Genomic DNA, 15,771 nt, shown 5'->3' with positions numbered 1-15,771 from the left:
AACACTATCCTTACGTTTGCCGATGACACAGTAGTAGGCCATATCACCGACAACAACGAGACAGCCTATAGGGAGGAGGTCAGAGACCTGGCCGTGTGGTGCCAGGAGAACAATCTCTCCCTCAACGTGATCAAGACAAAGGAGATGATTGTGGACTACAGGAAAAAGAAGACCAAGCAAGCCCCCATTCTCATCGACGGGGCTTTAGTGGAGCAGGTTGAGAGCTTCAAGTTCCTTGGTGTCCACATCACCAACAAACTAACACGGTCCAAGCACACCAAGACAGTTGTGAAGAGGGCACGACAAAGCCTATTCCCCCTCAGGAATCTAAAAAGATTTTGCATGGGTCCTCAGATCCTCAAAAGATTCTACAGCAGCACCATCGAGAGCATCCTGACTGGTTGCATTACTGCCTGCTATGGCAACTGCTCTGCCTCCGACCGCAAGGCACTACAGAGGGTAGTGCGTAAGGCCCAGTACATCACTGGGGCCAAGCTTCCTGCCATCCAGGACCTCTATACCAGGCAGTCAGAGGAAGGCCCTAAAACTGTCAAAGACTCCAGCCACACTAATCATAGACTGTTCTCTCTGCTACCGCACAGCAAGCGGTACCAGAGTGCTAAGTCTAGGTCCATGAGGCTTCTAAACAGCTTCTACCCACAAGCCATAAGACTCTTGAACATCTAATCAATTGGCTACCCATTTGCATTTCCCCCCCCTCTTTTACACCGCTGCTACTCTCTGTTGTTATCATCTATGCATAGTCACTTTAATAACTCTACCTACATGTATATATTACCTCAACTAACCGGTGCCCCCGCACATTGACTCTGTACCGGTACCCTCCTGTATATAGTCTCGCTATTGTTTTTACTGCTGCTCTTTAATTACTAGTTACTTTTATTTCTTATTTTATGTTTTTAACTGCATTGTTGGTTAGGGGCTTGTAAAGTAAGCATTTCACTCTAAGGTCTAGACCTGTTGTTTTCAGCGCATGTGACTAATACAATTTGATTTGACATGTCGCACACTCAAAATGGTCATTCCTCTGTGTCGACTGCTAATGCTGTTACAGCCCTAGAGCACAACTGTTGATAAAGGTGCATAACAGTGTTATCTGCTGACGAGCCGGGAACAATGACAGAAAGGAAATGCATCTATTACTTGCCGAAAATTATAGGCTCACTCTCGCTTACAGACATTTACATTTTAGTAATTTAGCAGAGGCTCTTATCCAAAACAACTTACAGCAGTGCGTGCATACGTTTTTCAACCTTTTTCTTTTTGTACTGGTCCCCGTGGGAATCGAACCCACAACCATTGCAAGCGCCATGCACTACCAACTGAGCCACACAGACCGCAGAAACACACATTGGACAAACACACACACACCTGTAAGCCCTCTTGCTGTTGTCCTCGCTGTCTTCAGGGTCTTGGTAGTCTTGCGCCTGGTCAGACAGCTGGAGGTCTCCTTGGCTAGTCTCCTGGAGCAGGCCACTCGTCTAAACATAAATATATGCAACCATTAATTAACTACATCGTGATTAAATCACTGAATACAAAATAACTACTTGACAATATGCTATACAGTCTATTTGAACTGACTACTTCAGGCTACATTTAATTTAGTCCTTTTTGGCTTGATAGAACACCCGCTACATTAGGGTGGCAAACAGGTTTTGAGACGGCTTCTACCCCCAAGCCATATGACTGCTAATAGCCAGAATGCTAAATAGTTCATCAATGTTACCCAAACTATCTGCGCTGGCTTTCTCTTGCCCTGACCCTACTACACACACTCACTAGACTTTATATTCACACCATATACACAAATCACACACTACACTGTCACTCCCCCACACACCCCTCACTCAAACACTACATACGCACACACATAACACAGACTTTTAGAAACACAATTTGCTGCTGCTACTCTGTTCTTTATTTGACACTTATTATTATCTACCCGGATGCGTAGTCACTTTACCCTGCCTTCATGTACATATCTACCTCAAGTACCTCGTACCTCTGCACATTGATCTGGTACTGGTACTCCCTGTATATAGCTCCGTTCTTGTGTATTTTATTTATTTTGCGTTAGAATAATAAATAAAATATGAACAGTTTTTTTTTTTTTTTACTCTGCATCATTGGGAAAAGTTTGTAAGCAAGCATTCCACTGTAAAGTCTACACCAGTTGTATTCGACAGGTGATGAATAAAATGTGATTCTAAATTTCCCAAAGTCCCTGGGTTTTTCAGAAACCCCTATGGGAGGGTTTACTGAGAACTTAGGGACATTTTGCAACCCTACACTACATAGAGCCAACGCCACGCTATGATGGTGAGATGGAAGCCCCCTGTGGAAGGTGTGGAGGTAGAGGCTGACGGTGCTGGACTCCCCACCTCTTGGCTGGGCACATGGAGCAGGTTCTGGGGGTGGTAGCTGGAGGACAGGGCCTGAGACTCCAGCGTGCTGGAGTCCTGAAGCTGCTGCACCGTGGAGAACTGGGCCTGGGGATAGCCCTCTGCGGTGATGGTGAAACCTGCAGGAGGACACAAAGGGGTACAGTCAGCACTACAGCATACAATGGGTTAACCCTGTATGAGAACTTAAAGGGACCCTAGCAACTCTAAAGGAGGATGTATAGTGCATTCAGAAAGTATTCAGACTACTTGAATTTCCCCACATTTTTCTACGCCTTATTCCAATGTATAAAAAAAAATTTAAATTGATTTTTATTTAAAAAAATCCTCAATCTACACTTAATACTCTCATAATGACAAAGCAAAAAAAATTTTTTTACATTTTTGCTAATTTACTTAATTAATTATTCAGACCCTTTGCTATGAGACTCAAAATTGAGCTCAGGTACATCTTGTTTCCATTGATCATCCTTGAGATGTTTCTACAACTTGATTGGAGTACACCTGTGGTAAAATCAATAGTCTATATAAAGGTCCCACAGTTGACAGTGCATGTCAGAGCAAAAACCAAGCCATGAGGTCGAAGGAATTATCCGTAGAGCTCAGAGACATACTTTTTTCGGGTACCAAAACAAATCTGCAGCATTGAAGGTCCCCAAGAACACAGTGGCCTCCATCGTTCTTAAATGGAAGAAGTTTAGAACCACCAAGACTCTTCTTTTGGGGACCTAGTGGCGCAGTGGTCTAAGACACTGCATCGCAGTGCTAGAGACGTCACTACAGACCCGGGTTCGATCCAGGGCTGTATCATAACTGGTCATGATCAGGAGTCCCATAGGGCGGCGCACAATTGGCCCAGCGTCGTCCAGGTTAGGGTAGGGTTCGGCCAGGGTAGGCCGCCATTGTAAATAAGAATTTGTTCTTAACTGACTTGCGCAGTTAAATAAAAAATGAAATAAAACTAGAGCTGGCCGCCCGGCCAAACTGAGCAATTGGAGGAGGAAGGGGAAAGGGGAAAAACCTAGTCAGTTGTACAACTGAATGCCTTCAACTGAAATGTGTCTTCCGCATTTAACCCAACTCCATCGACGAGGTGCGGGGGGCTGCCTTGTTCGACATCCACGTCTTCGGCGCCCGGGGAACAGAAGGGCCTTGGTCAGGGAGGTGACCAAGAACCCAAATGGTCAATCTGACAGAGCTCCAGAGTTCCTCTGTGGAGATGGGAAAAACTTCCAGAAGGATAATCATCTTTGCAGCTTTATGGTAGAGTGGCCAAACTGAAGCCACTCCTCAGTAAAAGTTACATGACAGCCCGCTTGGAGTTTGCCAAAAGGCACCTAAAGGACTCTCAGACCATGAGAAACAAGATTCTCTGGTCTGATGAAACCATGATTGAACTATTTTACCTGAATGCCAAGCATCACGTCTGGAAGAAACCTGGCACCATCCCTACGGTGAAGCATGGTGGTGGCAGCATCATGCTGTGAGGATGTTTTTCAGAGGCAGGGAGTGGCAGACTAGTCAGGATCGAGGGGAAAATGAACGGAGCAAAAAACAGAAAGATCCTTGATAGAAACCAGCTCCAGAGCGCTCAGGACCTCAGACTGGGGTGAAGGTTTCTCCTTCCAACAGGACAACAACCCTAAGCACACAGCAGACAATGCAGGAGTGGCTTTGGGACAAGTCTCTGAATGTCCTTGAGTGGCCCAGCCAGAGCCCAGACTTGAACCTGATCAAACATCTCTGGAAAGACCTGAAAATATCTGTGCAAGGACGCTCCCCATCCAACCTGACAGAGCTTGAGAGGATCTGCAGAGAAGAATGGGAAGGGTCTGAATACTTATGTAAATGTGATATCAGTTTTTATTGTTAATACATTTGCAAAAATTTCTAAAAACCTGTTTTTGCTTTGTCATTATGGGGTATTGTGTGTAGATTGATGAGTGAAAAAAACAATGTAATCAATTTTAGAATAAGGCTGTAACGTAACAAAATGTGGAAAAAGTCAAGGGGTCTGAATACTTTCCAAATGCACTGTATACACATGTGGAGGCTTGAAATCGAAGGACGGGCTCACTGTCATGGCTGTAAGGGAATTAATTAGTTTGATACCGTTCCATTCATTTTAATACCAGGAATCTGTCCTCTGATTTCTCCCCCCACAAGCCTCCACTGGTACACAAATTGTACCTTAGAATAGATTAATTGATTACACAGATAGAAGTGGATTTGAAAAGCCTATTATGGATAAACCTCACATTCAGCACCACAGCACAAAATGAGTTAACCCTGTATATCTGGCTAGAGGCTAGAGCCTTTGCCAAATTAGAAGAGTCGGAGGAGGACATTAATTACTGGAAACATGACATGGCTAAAAGTGTGATTGGAAAAGTTAAACAAAAGCTAATTAAGGATTGCTACGGCTCACCCTCCTACAACGCGCCATTAACAGACTGATGCTTCCAGAGCCCATGCCGCCAGTCTGCGTGTGTGTGTGCGTGCGTGTGTGTGGACAAAGACTGTGCAGGAAACTTCCTGTGCCTACGCCACCAGTCGGATTGTCTTAGGGTGTAAATTAGGGGACTCTGAACCACACAGTCATTCATTAAAGCTCCACTCACTGATATTAATGAATGGCCACGATTCATTAAAATACTAGCAGACGGCAGAGGGAAGTTCTAGGAATTTTCTAATAATTCCATACTTTCCTTCTTGAAAAGAACAAGAGAGGAGAGGAAATGTATAGAAGTCCATCTCGTGGAGTGCCACACACATGCTAATGAGAAACATAGACACGCATACAGACACAGACATCAATATCCTCCCTGCTGTTGGTCTATGGTTTATTTATGACATCAAACTTTTTACATTAGCAAAACTGTACAGAGAGTATAGGAGGCCGAGGATGAGGCAGGACACCTGTCGCAAGACAAAGTGTTCTACTGATTAATGCACCTCTGTAGGAGAGCATACTGCTGTGGGCGATAGAGGCTGGATGCAATCATCACGGAGACAAAAGGTTAAGCTACCCATTGTGAAAATGAAATATCTGATGTGCCAAGCAGATGCTTTCTGACAGTCCTCGCTGTAAATGGGCTCTTCTCAGCCAGAGGTCAGAGACAACCATGGCGTTATCCATTACACTGGATTCAGACAGTCGCGGGCTGCCAACGTGTGTGTGTGTGTGTGTGTGTGTGTGTGTGTGTGTGTGTGTGTGTGTGTGTGTGTGTGTGTGTGTGTGTGTGCATAATTTACCCCAGGTTAACTCACAGACATTGTTAAATGTACCGAGAGAAAGGTTTCTGTGCCACCACCATGCAGGGGGTGTTTTTGTGTGTACGTGCATGAGTTACCTTGAGTAAGTACTTGCTGGTCAAAGCCAGGCTGTGGGAGTGTCTGCGTCTCAAAGTGGCTAATATTCTGAGGCAGAGCATGCTGGGTAGTCACAAAGGTGTCTGGAGTCAGAGGGGGAGAGATAAGAGGACAGAGGAACAAAGCAGGTTAGTCTGGCTAAACCGTATAAATTAAGGCCAAAGTATTACGATTCAAGTAAAAGGTCCAATGCAAGCTGGGATTTTTGTCCAATTAAAATGGTCAAAAAGAAACGAAACCAAAAATACTGTAGCTTCTTGGCAAAGAAAAATGTCTCAAGCAAGAAGAAAAAAACAACAACATTTTGTTAGGACTTGTATGGGAGTGATTTGAGTGGGGAGGGGAAAACAAACAAATGTGCAGTTATAGGCCTAGAGGTTTGGAACTCTTTCTTATTGGTCTACTAACTAATTTACTGTATGGTGATGTCATGATGGATGATGATGGTCTTTTCAAACAGCTCTTACACTAAAAGGGCATTATCTTCATTTTCACACTATTATTCCAACCTCATAGAGTGGAAATATACACTACCGTTCAAAAGTTTGGGGTCACTTAGACATTTCCTTGTTTTTGAAAGAACAGCACATTGTTGGTCTATTAAAATAACATCAAATTGATCAGAAATACAGTGTAGACATTGTTAACGTCGTAAAAAAAAAATGTATATATATATATATATATTTTACCTTTATTTAATAACTAGACAAGTCAGTTAAAAACAAATACTTATTTTCAATGACGGCCTAGGAACAGTGGATTAACTGCCTTGTTCAGGGGCAGAACAACAGATTTTTACCTTGTCAGCTCGGGGATTTGATCTTGCAACCTTTCGGTTACTAGTCCAACGCTCTAACCACTAGGCTACCTGCCGCCCTAATGACTATTGTAGCTGGAAACGGCTGATTTTTTATGGAATATCTACATAGGCGTACAGAGGCCCATTATCAGCAACCATCACTCCTGTGTTCCAATGGCACGTTGTGTTGGCTAATCCAAATGTATTATTTTAAAAGGCTAATTGGTCATTAGAAAACCATTTTGCAATTATGTTAGCACAGCTAAAAACTGGCAGCTTCTATGAATAGTACCAGCAAAACACCAGTCTCAACGTCAACAGTGAAGAGGCGACTCCAGGATGCTGGCCTTCTAGGCAGAGTTGCAAAGAAAAAGCCATCTCTCAAACTAGGCAATAAAAATAAAAGATTAAGATGGGCAAAATAACACAGACACTGGACAGAGGAACTCTGCCTAGAAGGCCAGCATCCCGGAGTCGCCTCTTCACTGTTGACGTTGAGACTGGTGTTCTGTGGGTACTATTTAATGAAGCTGCCAGTTGAGGACTTGTGAGGCGTCTGTTTCTCAAACTAGACACTAATGTACTTGTCCTCTTGCTAAGTTGTGCTCCGGGGCCTCCCACTCCTTTTTCTATTCTGGTTAGGGCCAGTTTGCGCTGTTCTGTGAAGGGAGTAGTACACAGTGTTGCAGGAGATCTTCAGTTTCTTGGCAATTTCTCGCATGGAATAGCCTTCATTTCTCAGAACAAGAATAGACTGACGAGTTTCAGAAGAAAGTTCTTTGTTTCTGGCCATTTTGAGCCTGTAATTGAACCCACAAATGCTGATGCTCCAGATACTCATCTAGTCTAAAGAAGGCCAGTTTTACTGCTTCTTTAAATCAGGACAACAGTTTTCAGCTGTGCTAACCTAATTGAAAAAAGGTTTTCTAATGATCAATTAGCCTTTTAAATTGATAAACTTGGATTAGCTAACACAACGTGCCATTGGAACACAGGAGTGATGGTTGCTGATAATGGGCCTCTGTACACCTATGTAGACTGCATTTTTTTTTTAACTGCCGTTTCCAGCTACAATAGTCTTTTTTTAAATCTTTTTTTATTTATTTTTTTCTTTAAAAAACAAGGACATTTCTAAGTGACCCCAAACTTTTGAACAGTAGTGTATATATATATGTATTCACTCCACAGGCATCAGTGAATCAAATCAAGAGGTTATCTGTTCTCTCTGTGAATGTGTCCGGGGTTACCTCATGCATTTAAGCCTTTTTAAAAACGGTTAAAGGACTTTACCGAAGGCTGAGAGGACGAATACTAATCTAAATCACATACAATCGTAAAGCTAGGGTAAGTTTATTTTATTTTATTTTTTCCCTCTTTCAGTTCTCTTTTCTTTTACTCACCGTGAACTCTTGAGGTTGAAAGGGTAGTGTAGCAATTTTAATGGCGATTGAAGCTTGACTTCTGGCCCGGTTTAATTTGTTGTGCTCTTCTCTTTTTGTTCTGAGGTTAAATATAGTATACGTTGTAATGGTTTTAAATATTAAAGCTACAAGGTCAAGGAGGCGGTTCTGTCAGTCACACACCATGAATCCTAATGAGATGTATCCAAAAACCCATTGTATAGAAAAACCCATTGAAATAACAATTCCAAGAAAGCCATCAATAAGAAAATAGAAGGTTTTTGAAGATCCAGCATTGGGATGGAAATAGCGTTTGAGTAATGGACAGATAAAGTCTTGAAAGAGTGAAATAAATAGACACACTATTTGGAGTGAAGGAAGGAATAGAGATGGAGGAGTTATACAGACGGACGAGATGAGAAACCCAGATTTGTGCCCTTTGCTATCTTAAAAGGAGTGCCGTTTAGAAAGATTCCATATTCAACAGTTCCTTGCTTTATTTGCTAACACAGTTGTAGCCAACCATTGTCCCTGAAAATGAAACACCTTGCAGCGTAGACTGGCCAAATGAAAAATACAATCTAAGATCAAGAGAGATGGGTGGAGAGCAAGACTGTATCTCTGTAGAAATGTCTCTTGATGTTGGGAAGGGTTCAGACACCTTCTAGGGGTGGATCACTTTATTCACATCATCCTTTGTACATCCAACATAGAAATATGTGGATCCCCCATTGAAAGTTAGAGGGCTGTGGCAGCAGGCCTATAACGTTATGGCATGATTGGCATCGACATTAAAAGACTATGTTCGAGATCAACTACAAAGTACATTGCCGACCGACTGCACAGAATCACTGATCCTCAAATCCCCATGCGTCCCTAATAACTACGTATTACGTGTCCAAGACCAGTGAGTCTGTGCCTTGTCCAAACTGATGCCTTCTAACACGCTGACACTCTTACCCTCTTCCTGTCCCAGGGGCTGGTCACTTAGCTGGGTCTCCAGCGACACCTGTTGGCCGCCGTCCACCACCTGCGCCTGGCCCAGTCCCAGCATGCCCTGCTGCTCTGAGCCCACCATGGGAGGAGCCTCCTGCTGTAGGGTGCCGTCCTCCAGCTCCACCTGCAGGTTGTGGGTCACGGTGGTGCCGTCCATGGGGTCGTCCAGCGTCGAGGGCTCCGGGTTCAGCTGTTGGTGGAGCTGCTGGGCCAACTCATACCTGGGAGGGGGAATGGGGAGGTGGATTCAGGTTGTTTACTACTTTGATCTACAAACAAACAGAAATCAGCCATTTTTTATGGAAAGATTTGACATCTAGAGATTTAGAGTTGAACGTTTCAATTTCACACAAATTTCAGCAACATGACAATAACCAAATTGGGAGAGCGACGCTCTCGCTAGCCACTTAGCTAGCCAGTATTCCTGATGAAACGACCTGAATTAGGGCCTGTAGTCTTTCACTTTTTCCACCTGGTCAGATCACATGACCCGAAACAACTCTGTGCCTGACAACACATGAGCATTACTAACCTGTGGGTCTTCATGTGCTTCCTGCAGTTGGGTGAGGACTTGAAGGTCTTCTGGCAGTAAGGGCACATGTAGGGCCGCATGTCGCTGTGGGTGGTCATATGGCGGCGGAGGCTGCCGCTGGTGGTGAATGTGGTGTCACAAATCAGGCACTTGTAGGCCTTGAGGCCCGAGTGGGTCCGGATGTGGGCCTTCAGCACCCCCGAGGAGGCAAATCCCTTACCGCACTGGACACACTTGTACGGCCTCTCTCCCGTGTGAGACCTGATGGAAGATGACCTAACAATGTTAATATCATGGGAAATTAAGAAAGTATTCAGACCCCTTGACTTTTCCACATTTTATTACGTTACAGCCTTATTCTAAAACGGTTTAAAAAAATATATATATATATCCTCAATCTACACACATTACCCCATAATGACAAAGCGAAAACAGGTTACAGATATTTTTGCAAAGTTATTACAAATAAAAATCAGTAAAACCTTATTTACACAAGTACTCAGACCCTTTGTTATGCGACTTGAAATTGAGCTCAGGTGCATCCTGTTTCCATTGATCATCCTTGAGAAGTTTCTACAACTTTATTGGAGATCACCTGCGGTAAATGAAATTGATTGGACATGATTTGGAAAGGCACACACCTGTCTATATAAGGTCCCACAGTTGACAGTGCATGTCAGAGCAAATACCAAGCCATAAGGTTGAATGAATTGTCAGTAGAGCTCCGAGACAGGATTGCGTCGAGACACAGATCTGGGGAAGGGTACCAAAACATTTCTGCAGCATTAAAGGTCCCCAAGAACACAGTGGCCTCCATCATTCTTAAATGGAAGAAGTTTGGAAACACCAAGATCTTCCTAGAGCTGGCCGCCCGGCCAAAATGAGAAGGGCCTTGGTCAGCAAGGTGACCAAGAACTTGATGGTCACTCTGACAGAACTCTAGAGTTCCTCTGTGGAGATGGGAGAACATTCCAGGACAACCATCTCTGCAGCACTCCACCAATCAGGCTTTATGGTAGAGTGGCCAAACGGAAGCCACTCCTCAGTAAAAGGCACATGACAGCCCACTTGGAGTTTGCCAAAAGGCACCTAAAGGTCTCGAGAAACAAGATTCTCTGGTCTGATGAAACCAAGATTGTAGTCTTTGGCCTGAATGCCAAGCGTCACGTCTGGAGGAAACCTGGCACCATACCTACAGTGAAGCATGGTGGCGGCAGCATCAAGCTGTGGGGATGTTTTTCAACGGCAGGGACTGGGAGACTAGTCAGGATCGAGGGAAAGATGAACACAGCAAAGTACAGAGATCCTTGGCGAAAAACTGCTCCAGAGCGCTCAGGACCTCAGACTAGTGCGTAGGTTCGCCTTCCAACAGGCACACAGCCAAGACAACGCAGGAGTGGCTTCGGGACAAGTCTCTGAATGTACTTGAGTGGCCCAGCCAGAGCCCGGGCTTAAACCCAATCTAACATCTCTGGAGACACCTGAAAATAGCTGTGCAGTGACGCTCTCCATCCAACCTGACAGAGCTTGTACTGTATCAACACAAGAACAGAAAGGCCCGCACACTGAATATGCTCCCAATTACCACCTTTACTGACAACGTTTTAATCCACAAGGATCTTCCTCAGGTCATGTCACAAACACTTTGCATATCAACCCTGGGTGTAGTAGAATGTTATGAATATAATGTAATGTTATGAGAGGTGATGTTATGACTGGGTGTGTTATGGTCTGAGTCAAATGGCTCAAATTAGGAAGAATAAATGGTTCTATAAAATGTCAAGGGTCTCGAATTTGCAAATCCTAAAAAAACAGTAAGCATTATACGTTGTGCATGGTGTATGCAGTAAATTCCCTCTGACTGAGGAACACGTTTATTAGTATAATGTGACAGAGTTTTGACTTGGGCTCTGTCATAGTGTGAGGTAAACAGACACTAGGGAATCTCAGATATGCTGAGTGGAGCAGCGAAGGCAACATTGTTATTAAGGTTAACTTTTGTTTCCTAGTTTATCGAGACTGTGACCTTTATTATATAGGCCGTTACTTTTATTTTCCTCACAGTAGTAAAATGAAGAAACATTTTAGTAAAGGGGAAGATTCGATGTGTCAGCCCAAAGGGCAAAAAGACAGCTTGAGAGAATCAATGAATATCGCTCGGGAAATTACTCCATGAAGCCCTAAACTTCAATCTCCCATATTTCTCAAACTAAGAAAAAAGGCAGAAACTGAATACAATACTCATTTTAGAGGGATTTTTTTCCTGTGGTAAATGGCAGGGTGACATTTTCCAGATACATTTGCTAGTTAATGGACCTATAATGACTTAGGCTACTGAAAACAAAAATAAGACTTATCCACCACTGTGACATTACACATTATTCCTGACAACAACCTGGAGATTAAACCAGACAAAAATAAAATGGCCCAGTACACATTTTAGTCATTTAGCAGAAGCTCTTATCCAGAGTGACTTACAGGAGCAATTACTGTTATGGTTACTGGCTTTTATCCACTAGGCTACCTGCCGCCCCACACTATATCTGAATATTTTCTCTCCCCCTCTCTGTACCTAAATCCCCTCAGATCTCTTCCCTCTGTACATTTTTTCCTCTCTACCTGGCCTGTCTTATCATAAACCAGGCCCGCAGAGCATAGACAGCACAGACGTTAGCCAGACCTGGGCTCAAATAGTATTTGTTTTCTATACTTGAAATACACTACATGACCAAAAGTATGTGGACGCAAAATAATAGGCATTCATATGGAGTTGGTCCCCCCTTTGCTGCTATAACAGACTCCACTCTTCTGGGAAGGCTTTACACTAGATGTTGGAACATTGCTGCGGGGGACTTGCTTCCATTCAGCCACAGGAGCATAAGTGAGGTCGGGCACTGATGTTGGCGATTAGGCCTGGCTCTCAGTCGGCTTTCCAATTCATCCCAAAGGTGTTCGATGGGGTTGAGGTTAGGGCTCTGTGCAAGCCAGTCAAGTTCTTCCACACCGATCTCGACAAACCATTTCTGTACGGACCTCGCTTTGTGCACGAGGGAATTGTCATACAAAAACAGGAAAGGGCCTTCCCCAAACTGTTGACACAAAGTTGGAAGCACAGAATCGTCTAGAATGTCATTGTATGCTGTTGCGTTAAGATATCCCTTTACTGGAACTAAGGGGCCTAGCCCAGACCATTATTCCTCATCCACCAAACTTTACAGTTGGCACAATGCATTGGGGCAGGTAGTGTTCTCCTGGCATCTGCCAAACCCAGATTCGTCCGTTGGACTTCAAGATTGCGAATCGTGATTCGTCACTCCAGAGAACGCGTTTCCACTGCTCTAGAATCCAGTGGCGGAGAGCTTTACACCACACCAGCCGATGCTCTGGTTTTTGCGCAAGGTAATCTTAGGCTAATTTTAGGCTACTCGGCCATGGAAAACCATTTCATGAAGCTCCCGACTAGCAATTATTGTGCTGACGTTGCTTCCAGAGGCAGTTTGGAACTATGTTGTGAGTGTTGCAACCGAGGACAAACGATTTTTATGCGCTACATGCTTCAGCACTCCGCACTCTCGTTCCGTAAGCTTGTGTGGCCTACCACTTCGCAGCTCCTAGACGTTTCCACTTCACAATAGGGGCAGCTCTAGAAGGGTAGAAATTTGACAAACTGACTTATTGTAAAGGTGGCATCCTATGACGGTGCCACGTTGAAAGTCGTGGGCAATGGGCGTGGCTGAAATCGCAGAATCCACAGATTTGAAGGGGTGTCCAAGTACTTTTGTACAATTGAAGTCTGAAGTTTACATACACCTTAGCCAAATACATTTAAACTCAGTTTTTTCTATAGGATTGAGGTCAGGGTTTTGTGATGGCCACTCCAATACCTTGACTTTGTTGTCCTTAAGCCGTTTGCCACAACTTTGGAAGTGTACTTGGGGTCATTGTCCATTTGGAAGACCCATTTGCGACCAAGCTTGAACTTCCTGATGATGTCTTGAGATGTTGCTTCAATAAATACACATAATTTTCCCTAATGATGCCAACTATTTTGCACCAGTCCCTCCTGCAGCAAAGCACCCCCACAACATGATGCTGCCACCCCAGTGCTTCACGGTTGGGATGGCGTTCTTCGGCTTGCAAGCCTCCCCCGTTTCCCTCCAAACATAACAATGGTCATTATGGCCAAACGGTTATATTTTTGTTTCATCAGACCAGAGGACATTTCTCCAAAAAGTACAATCTTTGTCCCCATGTGCAGTTGCAAACCGTAGTCTGGCTTTTCTATGGCGATTTTGGAGCAGTGGCTTCTTCCTTGCTGAGCGGCCTTTCAGGTTATGTCGATATAGGACTCGTTTTACGGTTGATATGGGGACATTTGTACCTGTTTCCTTCAGCATCTTCACAAGGTCCTTTGCTGTTGTTCTGGGATTGATTTGCACTTTTTGCACCAAGGTACGTTCATCTCTAGGAGACAGAACGTGTCTCCTTCGTGAGTGGTATGACGGCTGCGTGGTCCCATGGTGTTTATACTTGCATACTATTGTTTGTACAGATGAACGTGGTACCTTCAGGCGTTTGGAAATTGCTCCCAAGGATGAACCAGACTTGTGGAGGTCTACAATTTGTTTTCTGAGGTCTTGGCTGATTTCTTTTGATTTTCCCATGATGTCAAGCAAAGAGACACTGAGTTTGAAGGTAGGCCTTGAAATACATCCACAGATACACCTCCAATTGACTCAAATTATGTCAATTAGCCTATCAGAAGCTTCTAAAGCCATGACATCAATTTCTGGAATTTTTCAAGCTGTTTAAAGGCACAGTCAACTTAGTGTATGTAAACTTCTGACCCACTGGAATTGTGATACAGTGAATTATAAGTGAAATAATCTGTCTGTAAACAATTGTTGGAAAATTACTTGTGTCATGCACAAAGTAGATGTCCTAACTGACTTGCCAAACTATAGTTTGTTAACAGGAAATTTGTGGAGTGGTTGAAAAACGAGAGTTTTAACGACTCCAACCTAAATGTATGTAAACGTCCGACTTCAACTGTATATCTAGTTTACTTTAGCTGTGCTTGGTCGAGTTTGCCTGGCACTCTAGGCAGGCTCAATAAAACCCTCAAAGTATTTGAAAGAAAACAAATACTACTTGAACCCAGCCGTCTGCCAGTGGCTCAAACCCTCTGCCATGTGCTGAGCCTTCCCTCCCCCTGCCTCTTTGTCCATCCCCATGCTCTGCTCAGCCCAGCTCATCCCTCTAGCATCAAATGAGGAGCTAATGCCACTAAGCCACAGGGGTGGACTCTAACTCCACTGATAACAGCAGCTCAGCAGCTGTCTGACATGCTATAGCAGGCTTATCCCACTTTTCTTTTTAAATTTATATTTTATTTAACTAGTTACAATGACGGCCTAGGAACACTGCCTTGTTCTGGTGCAGAACAACAGATTTTTACCTTGTCAGCTCGGGGAGTCGATCTAGCAACCTTTCGATTACTGGGCCAACGCTTTAACCACTAGGCTACCTGCCGCCCCAATGACAAAGTACAAGAGGATCTAAACTGAAGCTAAATATATAACTTCCTCTCCCAACTATATATCCATGCACTCAAATCAGAAATACATTCATTGGTATATGTCGGCAATGCCAGCTGCTTCAGAGAGGATGATATTTCGAAAGGAATACATGTGAATACAAACTACATGTGTGTGTGTGTGTGGGCTTGTATTACTATCCTTGTGGGTACCGGAGATCCCCAAAAGTCCCCACTAGGATAGTAAAACAAGTAAAATTCTCTCGTGGGGACATTTCCGTTGAAGACAAAGGCTATTTTAGGCTTAGGGGTTAGATTTAGGGTTATGGTTAGACCAGGACTTTCAATGGAAATCAATTTTAGGCCCCCACAAGGACAGTACAACATATGCTGTGTGCGTCAAATAGAATTTTATTGGTCACATACACATGGTTAGCAGATGTTATTGCAAGTGTAGCGAAATGCTTGTGGGTGTGTGTGACACGTGTAGCGGATAGCTGTACCTAACGTGCTGCTTGAGGTGGCTGGATTTCTTATAGGCCTTGTTACAGCAGGGACACTTGTATGGCCGATCATTGTCCACCATCTCCAGGTACGTCTGAAAGGCCAGGCGAGGGTTCTGGGATTGGATGAGACCTGGGGAGGAGGGGACAATATGAACAAAGTGCGTGTGTGTATGCGTGCTTGTGAGGTAGCGAGTGAGCATGCAT

At 43.9% G+C, this 15,771-nt stretch overlaps 1 protein-coding gene across 1 annotated transcript in view; it reads right to left on the bottom strand.

The window, feature by feature from the left end:
* LOC111964692 (zinc finger protein 236) overlaps nucleotides 1-15,771 on the bottom strand; it is a 97,943-nt gene that overhangs the window by 42,112 nt on the left and 40,060 nt on the right. The window contains exons 12-17 of the mRNA XM_070444059.1: nucleotides 15,565-15,697; nucleotides 9,526-9,786; nucleotides 8,958-9,214; nucleotides 5,780-5,881; nucleotides 2,406-2,545; nucleotides 1,393-1,502 (exon numbers count right to left, since the gene is read on the bottom strand). Of these exons, the coding sequence (XP_070300160.1) occupies nucleotides 1,393-1,502; nucleotides 2,406-2,545; nucleotides 5,780-5,881; nucleotides 8,958-9,214; nucleotides 9,526-9,786; nucleotides 15,565-15,697 (1,003 nt within the window). The remainder of the gene's footprint in view (nucleotides 1-1,392; nucleotides 1,503-2,405; nucleotides 2,546-5,779; nucleotides 5,882-8,957; nucleotides 9,215-9,525; nucleotides 9,787-15,564; nucleotides 15,698-15,771) is intronic.

Source organism: Salvelinus sp. IW2-2015, linkage group LG6.1 (assembly GCF_002910315.2).
Source record: "Salvelinus sp. IW2-2015 linkage group LG6.1, ASM291031v2, whole genome shotgun sequence".
NCBI classification, from domain to species: domain Eukaryota; kingdom Metazoa; phylum Chordata; class Actinopteri; order Salmoniformes; family Salmonidae; genus Salvelinus; species Salvelinus sp. IW2-2015.
The sequence above is the reverse complement of the archived record's forward strand: the minus strand, read 5'-3'. Positions and strand labels throughout refer to the sequence as shown.